This window comes from Malurus melanocephalus, unplaced genomic scaffold (assembly GCF_030028575.1).
Source record: "Malurus melanocephalus ecotype Western Australia unplaced genomic scaffold, MMel_1.1 scaffold_306, whole genome shotgun sequence".
Taxonomy (NCBI): domain Eukaryota; kingdom Metazoa; phylum Chordata; class Aves; order Passeriformes; family Maluridae; genus Malurus; species Malurus melanocephalus.
The window spans coordinates 32,501-50,300 of NW_026623538.1; the positions used below are offsets into that span (position 1 = coordinate 32,501).

Consider the following 17,800-nt stretch of genomic DNA (forward strand, 5'->3'; position numbering starts at 1 on the left):
TATTACACACTGTGGGGGGGGACCAAGTGCCTTTCTTTTCAGGACAGAAGAGTGACAAGGATGTTTGACAATGACCACACGTGGATCCCACTGAGGATGTGCTAAGGAGGATTGAAAGGTTGTCACAGGTTAGAGGGACAAGACTCCACTCTGGGGGACTAAGGATGTCCCATTTGTGCCTAAAGCTCTTGTATATTCCTTAGGAACTGCTTTGGCCAGTTGGTCAGTAATTCATAAAATACTTGCATTTCTCTTTTAAGTTAAATCAAATGTTCTAARTAGGATAATTGCAGAGCTGTGTCTTTGTCTGAAGGGAAATTTAACTGCTTCARTTACAGTACTGGTGGTTGCAGACCCCAGATCTTTTAACTTTTTATAATATTTGTGCTTTTACTTATTGCCATCTTTAAACTGTATTTTAATTTAAAACTTCAATTGAAAACACATTTCCCAGCAAACTGCTATACTATATACATAAAATGAACGTAATTAATGAAAATACTTCAGAGTGATATCTTTAAAAAGTGTGCTCTTTTACATAATTCTGTTAACTTTGAAAATTACRATTGTTTTAAATTAACAATATCATTGTCAGCACATTCTCATTCTTGAAAACAGAATTCATCTGATACAGGAAAATTAATGTTTTGCTTGGGGCTTTGCCCTTTAACAAATGTAAATTAGAGAAATTGATTAACACAATACAAAAAAGTTATACCTTCCCCTGTAGTACATTTTTGATAGCTRTTGCTTGATAAATTAGTATATTGTGTGTTTTTAAATGAATATGATTTATTGCTGTTGTCTACCATATGAAGAAACACAAAAAAATTGTTTTCAGGATCATTGACTTGAACATATCAATGGCACTGTTGGCCAATTCTTGCTGAGTGTTAAGATGATTTATGTAACAGACCGAAGGTTTCCACAGTAATGCATTATAGTCTCAAGCTATCAAGCCTTGTTCATGCAGAGACAAAAGCAGCTGAAAAACACTTGCTTCTGAAGGTCCTTCATTTAGAAATTAGAGATAAGGTTGATCCTATTAAAACTCCTGGAAATATCCACTGTCAAATATATTATCCTAACTTTCAAATGTGCATAAGGTACGTTGATGTTTTTCTGCTTCTAATGAGCTCATTGTTTTTACATTACTCTCGATTCATAAGTATTTCAGTTATGTAACAACGTGTTCAATAATAGAAGAGGAGACAGCCTGAAGCATCTATCTTTTAAAAACTGGCATCTTTCCACAGTTCAGATGCAGAAGCCTTGGTGCAAATGAAAAATTAAGACACGCTCTACATAGCTGGCAGTACCATTCATATCATTTAAATTAAATATCTATAGGCAAATTCCTGATTTTTGAGGAACTGCTGCTAATACGAGATTCTGTTGAGTAAATGCATGGTGACTGATGCAACCACTGAGCACATGAATCAGACTTACTTAGTGTATGTTGTCTTTGGTGCTGTCACATAGGAATAGTTCTGCTCTTTCCAGAGGGATTTACATTGGATGTTTGAAAGCTCGCTGCCTCTTGTGGTCAGTTTGTATGAGCAAACTCCTTTGATTTGCCTTCTCTGGTTACTTTTAAAAATCCTATTAAAATTATTTTGAAACACAAGTTTTGCTGGACAGTATGCAATTATCACTGTAGAGTATTTAAGGAAAGGGGCTGTGTTTGTATTTCCTGTAATCATTCCCCTTATTTTCCTGATGAGTAACCTCACAAAGGAATGCTAGATTTTTTTGTGTTTGTGTTATCAGCACAGCAGGATGCATAGCCCTAATTTCAGTTAKGAGTTGCCAAAGTAAAGAACTTCTGACCTACACTTCCTCTCCATATCCCAGTTTTGCCCCTTCCTTAGCTTRTTGCTGGATTTGGCCAGGCTAAGTGGCMTGAAAGGTAAATTGRGTGGGACCAGAGGGGTCTCATAAACAAAAGCTTAGTCTTGGGTTGAACATTGAATCAGGGTTAAGTGTTCATATRATTTTATTCTGGCAAGCTTTTCTCMTAAAATTATAYGCCAAGGTAGCATGCAGGYARTGAAGTCYCTTGATCTCAGAGTGRRCATCTCAATCATCTGTTYTGTGAAGTTTCCATCATTTCAAGCAGAAATATCACAAATACTTATCCAGAAACATGGAATATTGTCCTTTAAATTTGGGGAGACATTCTTAGCTCAAAAATCTTTTTCATTACTTTGTGTCTGTAGATATCTCAAATTTAAGAATGGTCAGTTCTGAGGTTCTCACTGTGTGGATTCCATCAAAACTAGACTGAAATCTGTTTATAATAAACACAGGTGTAATGAAAATGCTGTTTATAATAAAGAAAAGTTTAAGCCTCTGTCTGTTCAGTGCTGTGCAGTTGGTTTAATGGTGTTAATTTGCAAAGGGCTTTCTCTCTGGAATGTAATAAAGGCCTAGGAAGTTCCCCCCAAACTGAAGAGTTGATTAACATCTCATGCGCACTCCTGTAGTCATGAGATGAAAGTGAAACCACAGGCAAAGTTCCTAGTAGCTCTGTGGTAAAGAAAATATAGCATTTCTGCTGCTTTTTTTCTGGTTTTTTTGGTGATTTTTTTTTGTTTGCTTTTGTTATTCAGAATTGAAAAGGTAAACTTGCTAATGTTTCTGTGACAGTAGAATAAAAAGGAGCTATTCCRTTCATTTCTGAATAAAGTCCTTCTGATAGGAAAACCAACTCTGAAGGAAAAACCCTTGGAGTAGAGGGAGAAGACCCTAATTTTCCCCATCCCCTGGAAAAATCTAATGGACCTGAAGCTGCAGGCCACAATTTATTATTAATATGTATGAGCTGAAATCATGAATTGTAACTGGATACAGGGAATACAGCCTTCTCTGCTTCTTTGGATGCTAGATAACTGCTTTCATTAGAAAATCCAGATAAATGGCTTGTGTTGGAAGAAGTGGTTCTCTGGGAAGTGGGTCTGGGACAAGGTGATGACTGGCCTGGGAGTGGGAATTGCTGCTGCAGGAATAAGCTCAAACCTGACCTTTTGCTCAAGTTCTCTAAAATTTCCCTTTACAGAGGAAGGTAATACAGCATTCCAGGAGAGCCTATTGCCAGCAGTGGATCAGTTGCATCAAGGGGACCCCAGATGGTTCCTAAAATAAGTTTTCTGACAGCAAGGGGAGAGGTGGCAGCAAAGTAGGAGTGGGTGTTTGAAGCTGGTAGCTGCTATTCACAGGACAAGCACATGTCCTGTTCCTCACGCCTTTCCTCCAGGCACAGTTGCGACAGCCTTGTTCCTGGGATATGTTTGGTTTGCTGCAGATGTATCTAGGAATTTTGGGTTTTGATAWGCCAATGTGCCAATCATTACGAGCATCTGAACCATGCTCCTGGATGAGACAAATGAGTACCAGCAAATCACTGTTGAAATAACTTCCCTGAGGAAATTATGTATGTGTTAGATGCACACAATACTGAGCATGGAAATACCAAACTGGCTGAAAATGTAAGGTGAATAGGGTGCTCTGCAGATGCTGTCAAATACCTGTCCATACCATTAACRTATAGCTTGGATTCTGCCTAGCTTTATTGAAATAGTACAATAGTTTACGTCTTAAGAAAAAAAWTTRAAAGAGAGAAACACTGTAGGAAATACTGTCATTTGATTTATATGTTGTTTGGTGTGTTATTACTGCCTTTGCTGTCCTAATCCTGTGTTTAAGTGTAGTGGACAATTTTATAGGCCATGTGGGATCAAAGACAGTCTTAACTGGCTCACAAGCAAGACCCATGGTGTGATTTTTTTTTTTAATAATTAATCAGAGAACAACCATTTATTTAAAATGCTTAGCCCACATAATGTATAGAGCATTATTATGTACTTAGACAACTTGAATTGTGGAGCTGCTGGTGTTACTTCCTTCTTAATAAGTGAAGCTGATGTCCTCCTGGCATGGTTCCACCATTTTTGTAGTGTTACTAGTTAAAGACATATTTGAAACACAAAAAATCAAAAGCAAAACCTGGTCTATCCATATGTGACATGCAAAAAGAGATGTACAAATAAGCAGATATGCTGAATGCCTCCAATAGCCTGGTAATATTGGATTTAGGAATATTTGTTTTCAGTAGTGAACTGAAGTCTCACAGGACTGTGCAAGAGYGAAAAACAGATGTTAACACTTTGTACCTGCAAAATCACGGGAGAGAAAACTCTTTTGAGGCCATAAGTCTTCTGGGAAAGTAGAATAGATTCTGTTGAACATAAATGTCATCTTTTCACAGCTAATGAATCCCTCCTGGTAGCTGTAGGCTGCATGGATCCAAGCTCACCAGSAGTACAGTTGCCAAATCTAAGTACCTGCAAGCATAGTGCTGGTCCAGGAGAGCATTATGGATATTATCCCTTCCTCCATTTCTGTTCCTTGCTGTTTTGTTATTCTGATATTAGACCTTAAACTCACTTTAGACACCTTTTTCTTCATCATGGATTTCATATAATAATAATTAGCAACTAGCTAGTATATGCATTGTCCCTAATACTTTATTTGGTTTTGTAAAGTTTATATATTGTTGTTGAGTAAATGTGATGTTCTCTTTGCCATGTTTAAGCCTTCTCTCCATTTAGAAAGGGTCTATTTTTACTACATTTCCCCTTGGAAATGTTTCCACTGATGGCTGCATCATGGCTTCTARAAGTGGGAGCAAATGCAAGTTACAGAGGTCAGTAGACTCACAGCAGSTTCCATTAAGGAGAGGGCAGAGGCAAAGGGAGAGCAAACTCCTGTGCTGGAGGTTGTTTTCATTCTTTGGGATTTTATTTTGGCCTTTCTAGTCTAGGCTTCCCRTTCTATTTCATACTAAGATATTTGGTAACAGAGATTTAAAACCTTGTTGAGAGAAAAACAAAGCAACTACAGCCATGGCAATGTGCATTAGAGGAGGTTTTTCTGTTCAGCAGCTCACTGAAAACATTTAGYACCATGTGTTTTTGGTCTGATTTAGGTTTATAAATACATGCTCGTAGAGAGKAGAATAACCTCAGGCATCAGGGGGACATTATTACTATGATGACTAATGAAAAACTCCTTTGTTTATAATTGATCATTGATTCTTCCCTTGTCCTTCTGCATGAATTCATACACCGTACTGTCCTCCATTTGGAAACTCATGTTGGGGAAAACATTTTCTTCCAATAGCTGCTCTTTAAAATTGTGCCCTCATGTTCATCCTTTCTGGTGGTACTTTTGAAGAACAGGATGTATTTAAATCCTTGCCTTTCCAGAATTAACAAAAGCAGCACTCAGAGCAGGACTACTGTGCTGAAGAGGGGCAGGAAAGGTGGGAGTAGTCTCTGTGCTATAAATCTCCTGACTGTGGGCATGGGATGTGCAAAGACTGATCACTTTGCAAAGGAGTTGGCTGTTCTCAGAAAAGCAGAGCAGGATTTCAGGCTGAGCCGTTGCAACTGATCTCCTTAACTCTTTATTAGGCTCACCTTTTCCTTTTAAGAAATACAAAGCATACCCACCCTATCCCACAAATGAGCCTACCTGCTGTACAAAAACTGCAGATAAATAATAGCAATTATCCACCTTGGTGCATTAATCTGATTTTGCCTGTGGCTTTTCCTTGGATCAGATTGAGTTGGATGACTTAATGGCAGAGACAACAAAAGACTAACAGTTGCTTGATGGAGTTAATAATTCAGATAACTGACTAAATATATGTATAATTGAGTTTATAGATTGAGAAAGAAAAAAGTTAGATTGTTTAAGACACCTTAAATGTATTTTTATAAACACAAAGTGTACTTATACTAATATGAACTGTTTCTTTTTCTTTGTAGCAGAGTAAATGCCTGGCACTCCCATAAGCATAAAAGTGGTRTCTTTCTTCACTATGTAATTCTTGGTCTGAATAACAGGGAGTCATATGAACCATTCTGTACCAATATTAATTTTATAAATTGCATTCCCTTTCCCACAATTCCCATGAAAAAGGTATTCAGTGAGATGAACACTCTTGGAAAATTTTAATAGGACCCTTGAAATCTGTTTGAGTTCACCTTCTTTAAAAAAARTATTTCTAATGAAAGCTGTGAAAGTATCATAGATTCTTATGCCTTAGAGGCATTTTTTCCTCTGTACATAATGGTGAGACTTCACTTGTATAATATATGGGTCTTTAAAATAGTCTCGTTTCAAAATTGTGGATCGTGCATAGAAGTATGTGAGTTGGGCTCTTTTTGTTTGTTTTGTATGAGTTTTATATTATTGTTGACCAGTGCTCATATGATTTTCATAGCATTTTCCATTTGTTTTTTTTTTTTTCCAGTCTTTTCCTGGCCCAAGTCTTGAAAGTGAAGATTTTAACATACCTCCTATAACTCCTCCGTCATTGCCTGACCACTCCCTGGTGCACTTGAATGAGATAGAGTCTGGCTACCACTCTCTGTGTCATCCCATGAACCACAATGGCCTCCTTCCATTCCACCCCCAAAACATGGATCTACCTGAAATTACAGTTTCCAACATGCTTGGCCAAGACGGGACACTGCTTTCCAATTCCCTCTCCGTGGTAAGCACTTCTAGTCTTTCCCTTTTATTCTGTTCTAAGTGTAAAATCATGGAAATACAGACCTGTTTGCAGTCCTCTGAGGGGGCCAACTCCTGCTCCACTCACATTTTGGAGTGTGCTGGCCTGGCTCTGGGTGTTACATTGCATTCCCTGGGCCAAATCCTCCCTCCCCCAGTGGAGGTGGTGAGGGATGTCCACCTGAGTTCCTCAAATCCGGGATGTTGACTTGTGTAGAAGTGCTCCTGCTTTACAAGGATGTAAATAATGACATAAAGAGGCTCAAGGCTCTGACTTCTGCTGGAGCAGGGTTTGGATCCAGATGGCCGTTGTTCTGTATTTGTCTGATGAGGCTCTTTCCATTCTCATTTGCATGTGCTGAGAGATGTACAAAAATTTAATATCTCCTTTCTTGTTTACCGCACGTTTAGAAAACAGCAAATGTTATTTCTGATTCTAGGCCAAATCTTACAGCCTTTTTACAGTTYCCAGTCCTTAGCCAGCCAGAATCCAACAGAAATGACTGGACAACTTGCTTATAAAGTCTGTCAGATAGTCATTATGGTCGTAATCTTGTGAAGCTTGATATTACAAATCACTTACTTTGAATGCTAAATTGCTTGCAACAACTGCAGAGCTACTTTGCATATTACATTTTCAAGTGGGCTCTRCAATTAATTAGTATACTTCTTGCATAGTGGCTCCACACAAGATTATTTCACTTTATGCACAATTTTAACCTAAGGAGTTAAAAATCTCATGGAAGAGGGTGGAGCTTGACATTGTGTGCATCCCACTGCCCTTAAAACTCTAGGTGGGCTAGATGGGCTGCCCAGGAGATGCAGATCCCAACAGCCAAAGTTAAGGATCTGCTATTCCCAGAGATAAAGGGTCTGGACTTCTCACGAAAATTCTGAATTTAGGGACTGAGGCTGTTTAGGCTTCCCAGCTTGCTGGCTCCCCAACACATTATCTAAAAAATGGAAATCGGTTCTGGGAACACAGCTGACACAACACATGGAGGTTTGGGGAGAGAAGGATCTTAGCTCAGCTCCCCATCAGTCCCTCAGACTTACAACTCCAGAGTCAGGATCCATGGTGACTGGAAAAGAGTGAGTTTACGACAAAAATCGCCTTGTCACAGGGCTTCATTGCAACTTAATTAAAATAAAGCTACCTTGATTTTGAGGAGTTCTGTGTTCCCTCTGAGGATGTCCAACAAGCTGAGGACACAAGTCTTGGCTTSTTACGTGTAGCACAGTTGTTATTGATTTATGAGGATGTTGCACACTTTGTGTTTGAGGTCAGAATCTGACYCCAGGGTTATGTTCAATAATGCGAGGAGTGGGGGAGAGGCAGATTTATRTAGAGAAATATAAATTTACTCTGTGGAAAGATTCTATATTTTCCTTGCTTGTCTACAAAGCTGATGGTATGCATTAAAGAGCRTGAGTGAAATCTTTTGTGGGGTTCTGAGAATCAGAGCTATGAAAGGACTTGAAAAAGTAAGAGAAAKGCTTGACACTCTAGTCAAGACAGACAGTATTTCATTGAATTGACCTCTTTTGAGCCATGGTTATGGCTCAGAACTATGCATTCTTTTAAGCTGTGATGTTTTGCATTAACCTTTTGCAGCAAGCTCTGAACAAAGGGCCTTGAGAGTTCRTAGATCATCACAGTGAATTATTACATCGAGGGCAAATACAAGAAAGCTGAATAATATAACAAGGCAATTTTGCTTTTGGAACTTAGTGGAGATCAGAAGAGATGAAAATCAGATGTCGAGAAAATACGTGCTAGATTTTGACAGTAATTTCTGAGGATTTGTTCAATAAATAAAGCATGATCCTTCAAGTGTCATGCTCTGAGTCAACTGTTATCCCTAACTTGCCTGCCCTTTTTGCACCAGAGGGCCCCTTACCTAGCAATAGTTTTAGCTCAAGCTGGCTTGTCTGTGCAGGGGATGAAGCTACAGCTCATGTTGGTACAACTGGTAGGATGTTAACACCTCGATTTCGTACAGTTCAAACACTGTTTGGCAGTGTAGCTCCTCTGATTTGAATTTGATAGCTTGAGAGAAATTAACTTGAGGGAAATAATTTAACTCTTCAGTGAATTCAGTGACTTCTTCTGTGAACAGAATGACCCCATTGTTCTTTTGGCTTTGCACTGGTGCAGCAAAACAAGGAAAACAGATGTTTTTGTACAGTTAACATTCTTAATTTTGAAGCTTTTCTTTATAATCCAGAACATTTAAAATTTCTTTTTCAGTATGACTCTTTTCTTGTGCTATTACTCATCTCTAAGTTTCCTTTTTACTATCTCATCAGATAACCGATCCATTTAACATGTTCTTGTCTAAATCACTCCTATATTGCCTCATATAGAACATAATTTATAAATTTTTCCAATCTGTCTAAACCGTTGGTACCATATAATTCCTAGTATATCAAGTACTGCTTAGTGTATTTGGAAACCATGCGTCTCACTTCATTTTTCAAGCCACTAATGGGTATTTTTAGAAAAAATATTCTTAGAAACAAATCTGTTGGCTGTTCTCTATCCCTAATTAATTTCACATCTTCAGCAAATTTTACTTACATTGGGACAAATTCAGCTGCATTGCAATGTGCCTCTGATTGAATTTGTTTTTTTTTTTCTTTACTTGCAACATCCTTCTTTTTAGCCAGTTTTTAACCCATGTTGGTATTTTAGCAATAATACCTTCTTTTCTGACTGTATTAGAACTACTGAGTGTTTTTCAGTTTGTGTTTTTATAGCCAAAGCATCAATTAATGCTAACCAAATGTGAGAAAGGAATCTCAGTGAGCTCAGAAGCAGTTGGAAAACAGTTCAAATAATAAGTATAGTATTTTTCTTCCATTTCAACTACCAGGTGTTTTCAGATGAGGATTTCTGTGATTTTGGACAGATTGAAAATTGAGGATGTACCCTTCCTAAAACCCCTTCAAATCTCCCCCTATCAGAAGTCCCTGTTTCATACTGTGCAGAACTCTCTCCAAGCTGAAGATGAAATCCCTTTGAGTAAGGATGGCAGGATTTACCCCAATCACTGTAAGAATTCTTCTCTGTGGAAGTGCTTAAACACACACAATAAGACCCCACTACCAGCTCAGTGAATTCGTATTAGGGATCAGCTTCTTACAGATTTTTTACTCTGTGGGAATTCTTTCTGAAAAAATTTTCAATGCTGGGAGATGAAAATTTCTCATTGCCWTTGACTGTGTCTTATACTTAAATTTGGAATTAGCATTCTTTGAAGTTTTTTTGATTGATTGGACTTTCTTAGTGCACACCCACTATTTAAAAAATTATCAGACAACAAAACCACTAAAATTTTTCCTTCTCATTATTCTCCTGTCAGTTCACATATTTATTTCTRTGTTCATGTATTTCTGTTTTTCTTCTTAGTTGACACACAGACATGTACACATGCTCATGCACACTATATTATGCTGTCACATAGATTTCTTTAGATGCTCATTATATCTGGATATCAGGAGCTCAGAAGTCTACAGAATTTGTGCAGAATGTGAGTCATGGTGGAATTAACACATGGTCCAGCCCCAGCATGGGARCTCTCTAAAATCCTCTTTCAAAATGGACATGACTTCTATTCCTGCTTCTTAATTGGATCCAATTTGATATAGATRGAACTGTTTGTTTAATGAAAATGTACTTTTGGTCCTGTAAACATGTTTGTTTCTGTGGAAGGGAATAGGGATCCCTTCCTGGTTTCCTGCCAGTTGAACACCTGTGTGGGTTGGGTTTGGTTCCTGTTGGGGCTTGACCAGCCAGCCTTTCTCTGTTGATGTGAGTTTTCCTGAAATATCCCAAAGGATATTTTCAAGGACCACAAGAGTCATCCTTCTAACATCAAAAACAAACAAAAAGAAAAAGCATGTTATATGAGAATGTGTATTTATCTGTAAAAATGCTTTTGGATGTGTTCTATAAAAAGAGTTTGTCTGGGTATCGATAAAATTATAGACATTTCASCTTCTTTAGTATATCCTATAGATGGTTGGTTTTTCCACAAGAAACCAGGGTTTAAAATCGTAGCACTGTTTTTACATAGCAGGAAAATAAACCCCAACCTATTTTTGGACAGCTTTCATTTGTAATCTTGTGCTGATGTTTTTGAAAATGTGGCTCATGATGGTATACTATAGAAAATTTACAAGAAAGAAATAAAAGATTTCAGTTTCTTGAAATGCTTCAGATTTTTKGAGTTTAACTTTGAAGTGGAAAAATGTTAAAAGACAATAAAATCAGGGGGTTTATTTCCCAAATGCTCTACTTGTGCTGGCAACAAAAGCCAGCATAATGTATATACTTAGGTTTATTGTCATTTTTTAGTATATAGTCAAGGCACACTTTGAATTCAAAGGCTACTGTACAACTGTTTTGACAACCACCACATCAGTAGGTAATGTGCAGGACATATGAAACTGAAGCAAAAATGTTTCTTTAGGTCTGTAGGGAGTGCAGTACATCAAGGAATTCAGATATATTAGAGCAGCATGAATTTCTAATATGTTGCTCTYATGGAAAAGACCACTGGCATATTGAATAATGCTGCTTTCAAAGCAGAGCAGAAAATGTGATTACAGACAATTTCATTGCTGTTTTTAAAATAAATATTTTTGAAATCTTGAGGTGTTTTATTTCATGTAATGCATAAAATATGTAACAGTGTGCTAGAGCTAAAGATCTTCTAGGTCACGGAAGAGTAGATGATGTCAGCTATAATTATTCAGATGTGGAATAATAGAAGCATTAGTTTAAAATAAAATGCATGTCACAAAGGCCCATGTCCTTATATAAAAAAAGGCAATAAAAAGCTGSTTTTTTTTTTTTTTTTGCAGACTTAGACAGAAGAATAAAGGCAATGAATAATTATTTAACATTATGCCCCAATTCATCAAAGCCTGAACAATTACATTATACTTTTTCATTAATTATATTTTCTAGATATGGAACCCATGAGAGAGTAATATCTTAAACAAAACGTGGCATTGTATAACAGGGAAGAAAGCAGACAGCTACTTTTTTCTTTACCTTTTTTCATCTCAGGTAGAATGAAGCTAGTATTTCTTATTCACAGTTGCTAATAAATCCAATAAAGGAGACTGTTGTTGTTGTACCTGRGATGCATTTAAGAGATTTTATTTTACTAGTTTCACACATGTTASTTTAAATTCAGTATCTGTGACTCATTTTGAGGCTGACCTATACAGCTGATTCTTTTTTCTTGCACATTTAAGCGTTAGTGCAAACTACTGAGTCAAACAGAAATTCATTATTTCTGATGGATAAGATGAATAACTTTCAGAACAAAAAAAGAAAAAAAAAAAAAGCCTTGTATCTCCTAACCTAAGTGTTGAGATTTGAATCATGTTTGGATACTTTTTTCTAGCTTGTATTGCATGCCAGTGGTAGCAGACACATTTTGTCTCTGGTGAATAGTTTGCATTTGTGCCTCATTACCAGTCTCTGGTCTTCAGTTTACATCAAAATTTACTGTTATGCTACACAGACCTGCTGCTACCCCAAATTTTATTGCAGTGAGTTATTGCCATCAGAACCRCCAAATCATAAAACTAAGGTCATGGAACATCTTGTGTTAAAGTTGTTTGGTTTCTTCCTCTTATTAAGCAACTTTGTATTCTTGCAGGATATCTTTCTTTTCCCTAAGAAAAAMMCCAAAAATCCCAAMCAACAACAAAAACAACACRGTATTTTCCAAGCTGKGGTTTTTTTTCACTGAAGTAAGCCTTGTGTAGGAAARGGTTGCAATAGTTAATGTCTGTTTTGTCAAACAGCCTAACCAGCTGATGTCCRTAAGCATAACTATTGTCTCCATTAGAATTATGATGATTTATTCCATCAAGGGCTCTGGGACATMATTTTTGTCTTTCTTTTCTTCTGATGTCTGCACCACTGTTTTGTCATCAGAAAGACAACAGAAAGGATATGTACAGGAGCTGATTAAGATGTAATTTGATCAAGGTTTTATAAATACCTGAATATTTCAAATCTCCKACTAGAAGGCTCTTTGCTGTGCTACAAAAAACATCTGATGTCAGAAATTACAGCCATATAAAATGAGACTGGAAACAAAGTGTGYATTTTTAGCAGTAGGAGAGATGTGTCATTTATCTGTAATGTGCTGTGGCAGTGGTTTGTGTCTGAGGATTAAATTCAAATGGGGCATCTCTCAAAAAAAAAGGTGTGCTCTTGCTGGGACTGTACTTATAGACCCCACACGGCTGCAGGGGGACCAGAACCTTCTGTCACATTGTCCCTGGGGTGTTCTCAGCAGTGAGCATCACTCCATGCATTCATGGTAGGAGCAGCRCTGCTGGTGCCACCTCAGCTGGGAGCACCTCTACGGTTTTTCTCTCCTGAGGGAACCTCAGCAGAGTAAAAGTATCACTGTGGATGCATGCTATTGATGGACCCCACCTTCCTGAGGTCGAGTGGGACAAGAAWTCCTGTGAAAGTATTTATGGACCTTTTTTTCTGGTCTTAAAGTAGTATCTGGTAAAGTTATACTTTCTCTCTCTAAGTACTGAGAGCTTACCTTAAAGATAGATCAAGTAAATATTTGTTCATAACTGYAGAAAAATATTTGTACACCAATGACCAGAACTCTTTTTAGAATAATTCCAGGTCTCATTTTTAAAATTGAAAATGAAGCTGTTGATTTACTGTCAGTTGGGAAATACAGTGTCCTCCTTGTTTGAGTGTGGTTGTTGAGACTCCACAGGGTTCACATATTTCACAAACTCAATCAGAAAACAACTTCAGTATAATTTCAAGAAGAAAGAAAACAAGGTGGTATATATTTTATTTTTGAAAACAGCTTTCCATAGATAATGCTTTGGTGTATTTTTTTCACAGTGGTTACCGTTGACTGTTGGGAATTTATTTTGAAATAGATTCTATTATTTATGATATTTACTACATGAAAGAAAGTAAGAAAAAGAAATGTTTAGTTGTATTAATTATTATTTCTTAGACTTTAACCAGATAAGAACAGGCTTAGACATGATGGATGTGGTGCAGAGAGAAAGGCTTCAGTTGTGGGTGGTAGATTATAAAACACCTCACATGTGAAGTACTCACAGGAGTGATTAATGCATAAGTAGCATCATAGCTGCAAGTGTCAAACAAAACAGATAATAGACTATGCAAATAGAGGAAACATAGCTCTCAGAAAATGTCAGAAATTCAGGGGTTTCAGCAGCAGAGATTGTTGACTTTAATCTGCTGCTTTTAACATTGCATGTAGTTGTCGAGAACAGCATGATAATGAAATGTTTCTGAAGACTCACACTTTGGCAAAAAAAAAAAATCTTAGTGATCTTAAGTCCTGTAGATGGAATAGAAGTAAAATGTCTTTCTCAAAAACTGTGAACATGCTTTTATGAAGACAAAAAGGAAGGAGAAGCCCCCAGTGCAGATGAAAGGGAGGGCTTTACGCATCAGTTGGAGTAGCCTCTATTTCCACCTGTTTCATCATCCATTTTGTTCACTAGTAGAAAAGTGTGTGGCCAACAGCAGTGGCACCACAGAATGTGCTGGTTTCCCTCAAGGTGCCATGTACAGGCTGCAAGTTCAGCTGTGCTCCATGGCTCTGCTGAAGGCTGGGACAGCAGCAACCCAGAAYTGTCACCTGTTAGAGGGTCAGTTCTCCTTCCTAGATCTTGCATATTGAGTAAATTTTTTTCTTAATTTTGAGGGGAAAAAAACCCACATTCTTGGCTTTCCTGATTTTTCCAAGTTGAAGGAATTTAAATGGTCCAACTAATAGTTTAATGGGATTTTTTTTTTATCTGTTTTAGTGTTTTTTACAGAGTTTTAAGCATCGTTTTTTGAGTTTAGCAGTGACTGTTTACAGGAGGAATGGGAGAAAAACRTTTTACATGGTTGTGTTTTGAGATTTGAAGAAATAATCAGAAGTAAAAAAAAATGATTTTGCTATTTGTATCCCTTTTTCTTTCACAAGGCAATTAAGAAATTCTTAAAGCCTCGGGATGTCTACTCTTCCCTAGTCCTTTCAAAAACATAAGGATTCATTTTAGATTGATGTTTCCCCCTCCCCTTCATTTATACAAAGTCTGTGGTGATGCTCTATGTAAATGCCATGTCGGGATTCCCTGTGGGCCGCGTGTAAGTCCTTAACCTCCACTGCTGCTGTGCTTCAGCCAAATGTGTGACTCAGGATCTCTGTGGCCTCACTCACCTTTGAACTGMACTTTTGGCAGGTTGTACATGCTGTTGTCTCGATATTTGAACACTAAAGATATGAAAATTAATGTTCTTAATTCATTTTCTGTGTATATAATGAATGGATGCAGTCACAAAGAGAGGACTTAAGGTATATAATGGCAAAAAGAAACATTATGGAGTGAACAATACCTCTAAGGCATGTTTGTGCATATCTTTCAGCTACAAAATCCCCAAAATGAATGCTTTTCATCAAAGTACACWAAGGAATTTCAGTTTATCTTACATATTATCAGGGTGTATCCAAAATTCCKCTTTCAACCAACATGCAGGGAGATGAAAGAGTCAAAGGAGATGTTATAGGTGGTGAGTGGCACTCTGTGTGCCTGCCCTGACCTGGAGCTGATTCGGACTGCAGTGCTCAGAGTACGTGCACACATATGCATATATGTGCACACACACACATATATATATATGTATATATATATGTGTATATATATATGTATATGTATATGTGTGTGTATATATATATATATATATATATGTATGAACATTTAAATGTCTGGAAATGTGTGTGTAAGTGTTTATCACACTGTTAATCACTGCAGCCCTCTGCTGGGAAGGGAGTGCAACAGACAGGATGTGGCATCTGCAACATCCCCCTTCTCCCCAGATTGTGGATCCATATTGTCGTTAAACAGAGACTGAAACTAGAGCCAAATTATTGAACTAGATGCAACAGATTTAATTAATGTGCTGCACATGGCTGCATTATGTAATTTTTTTACCAAATTCCTGGATTATAAGAGAGGTTGCAGTGATTGACAGTAACTTTAATGATGGATACTTTTGCTAATTGAGTTAATGAAGGAAGTTGCCTAGTTGCTAAAGTGAGACGTGGCATACATAATGGATAACAAGATGAAACAACTCCATATCCCATCTTCAAAATTCTGCTTCCTGACAGCAATGGGCTATAGGTGCCTTTAAAACTAGATATTCTGGTCCTTTAAAAAAAAAAAAAAAAAAAGGCCAGTGAATGCAATGATTTTTTTATTTGGAGATGGAACTTCCTCCTAATACACTGTAAGATTACCTTCATTCACACATAAAGAATTTCAGAGATTAGCTCAGTAACTAAGCTTCAGTTTCCTACTCATGCCCTAATACTCAAGTGTGGGGTCTCAGGGTAATGAATTTTATGACACTCCCCTTTCTTATGTAGTAGCATAAAAAGTGTTTAGTGCAATAGGCTTAGCCCTTATCTGGTTATTAAGTGCAGCTTAAGTTGCCTGACAGAAAGTATACAGTGTAAAATAACCTCTGCCWAAACTTTTAAAAGTTATTTTTTGTRCACAAAACAATTGACAGCATTTGAAAAATAATGCCAGTGACACTATTCTTCTGCAGCCCCTTTCTTGTGCCTTGGAGTACTTTGCAGTCACTAATTACCCAAGAAGGTAGTTTACTCATAGCMCTACAAATAAATGTTTGCCATAGCTGTCCAACTGTCAGGTACTATATTGTAGGAGAGAAACAACATTTGCTTTATTAAAAAAGCTAGTAAAATTTAATTCAAAATATACAAAGACAAGTGAATCCCGAAATGAAAAARGCTGAAAGAAACAGATCTTAAAGGAAGAGGAAGAAAATTACCACATAGGGGACCCGCAATAATGAAAGTGTTACCAGGATCTGATTCCCTGTGTGATGCTCAGTAACACAAAGGTGGTTAGCAGTGTGGTGAGAGTCAGCTTTCAATGTTAGAARTAGCAGATGTCCTCACATGTAATAAAAGCAGGAATTAACTGCCATGTGCTACACATCTAATATAAAGCTTTTACAGTGACTGGACTGCATATTATGGTAGCTGAGACTTTTAAGCTCTCAAGCAACCTGGAAGTGATACAACCTTATTTGAGAGCCATGAAAAAGGTGCAGGGATTGGTTCGCTTGTCCTTGAAATGCACTCAGCTCTAGGGAGAATTGAAGTATCTGTTTAAGCACAGAGTGTGATGCTCCACTGCCCCAGATTTCCAGCCCAAGCCCTTATGGRCCATAGCACATGTGTTTCTTCTCAATTGTTATCAGCTTTTATGRATGCAGGGAGAGGAAAACTCACAACAGGGAAGTTCTCTGCCCAGGGCCTGGCCGGTGTAATTTTAATTGTGGCTGGCATTGTTGCACTGACTTCATCGTTTGTGGCCTCTGCCTCTGAACTGTTTTAGGAGCTCTGTGACTGAYTGCAAAACTCAGTGGGATTTTCAGAAATATTCTGGCCTAAGGTTGATCCTATCCTACTCTAGCAGGAGCTATCCCAGAGTTTCAAAAGAAGTAGAATTAGCCCTATAACAGATGCCTTCATTTGTTCCTAAATTGTGAGAATTTAGATTTTACACTATATCAAATTAAAGGTGCATCAACAAAATTGTTTGTCAATAACGATCCGCGCTCATAATGGCATCATAATTCTGAAATTGTTTTCTTTGTAACTTTTAGAAAATCAGTGCTGTTTTCTTTGTAACTTTTAGAAAATCAGTGCAAACTGTTACAAGACTGAAGATAAAAATAATGATCTAATGTCTTGTTTTGAAACAATATTTATACCTTTGATTATAATATAATTAAAGACAATATAGGAAAGCTGCACAACAGAAAGAAAGTCACATGAGTAACCCGACCTCTTGGATTCTGGCTCAGTGCAGCCTTAATGTTGTTTTACTTACCAAATCACAGAAATTGGTCCAGAGGGAACCATAATGTCCCTCCCTTAATGTAGTCCAAGGCAGGATTTTAAAAGGTCATCTCATGGAAAGCAGGATACTCCATAGGTTTGCCTAACTGTTTATCTAACTTATTTTTTTAGAATTCATCTAGACTCCTCAGGCAAGCTCTGGACACAGGTTCTCACCCTTAGMAAATCACCACACATAGCACCCAGCAGGCAGTGGAGGTTAATGAAGACCATTTAATATTTTCAATTGT

At 37.4% G+C, this 17,800-nt stretch overlaps 1 protein-coding gene across 1 annotated transcript in view; it reads left to right on the forward strand.

Moving 5' to 3' along the window:
* Positions 1-17,800, forward strand: part of TOX (thymocyte selection associated high mobility group box) — a gene marked incomplete at its 5' end in the record, with an annotated part of 102,217 nt that overhangs the window by 9,422 nt on the left and 74,995 nt on the right. The window contains one exon of the mRNA XM_057377214.1: positions 6,320-6,562. Within this exon, the coding sequence (XP_057233197.1) occupies positions 6,320-6,562 (243 nt within the window). The remainder of the gene's footprint in view (positions 1-6,319; positions 6,563-17,800) is intronic.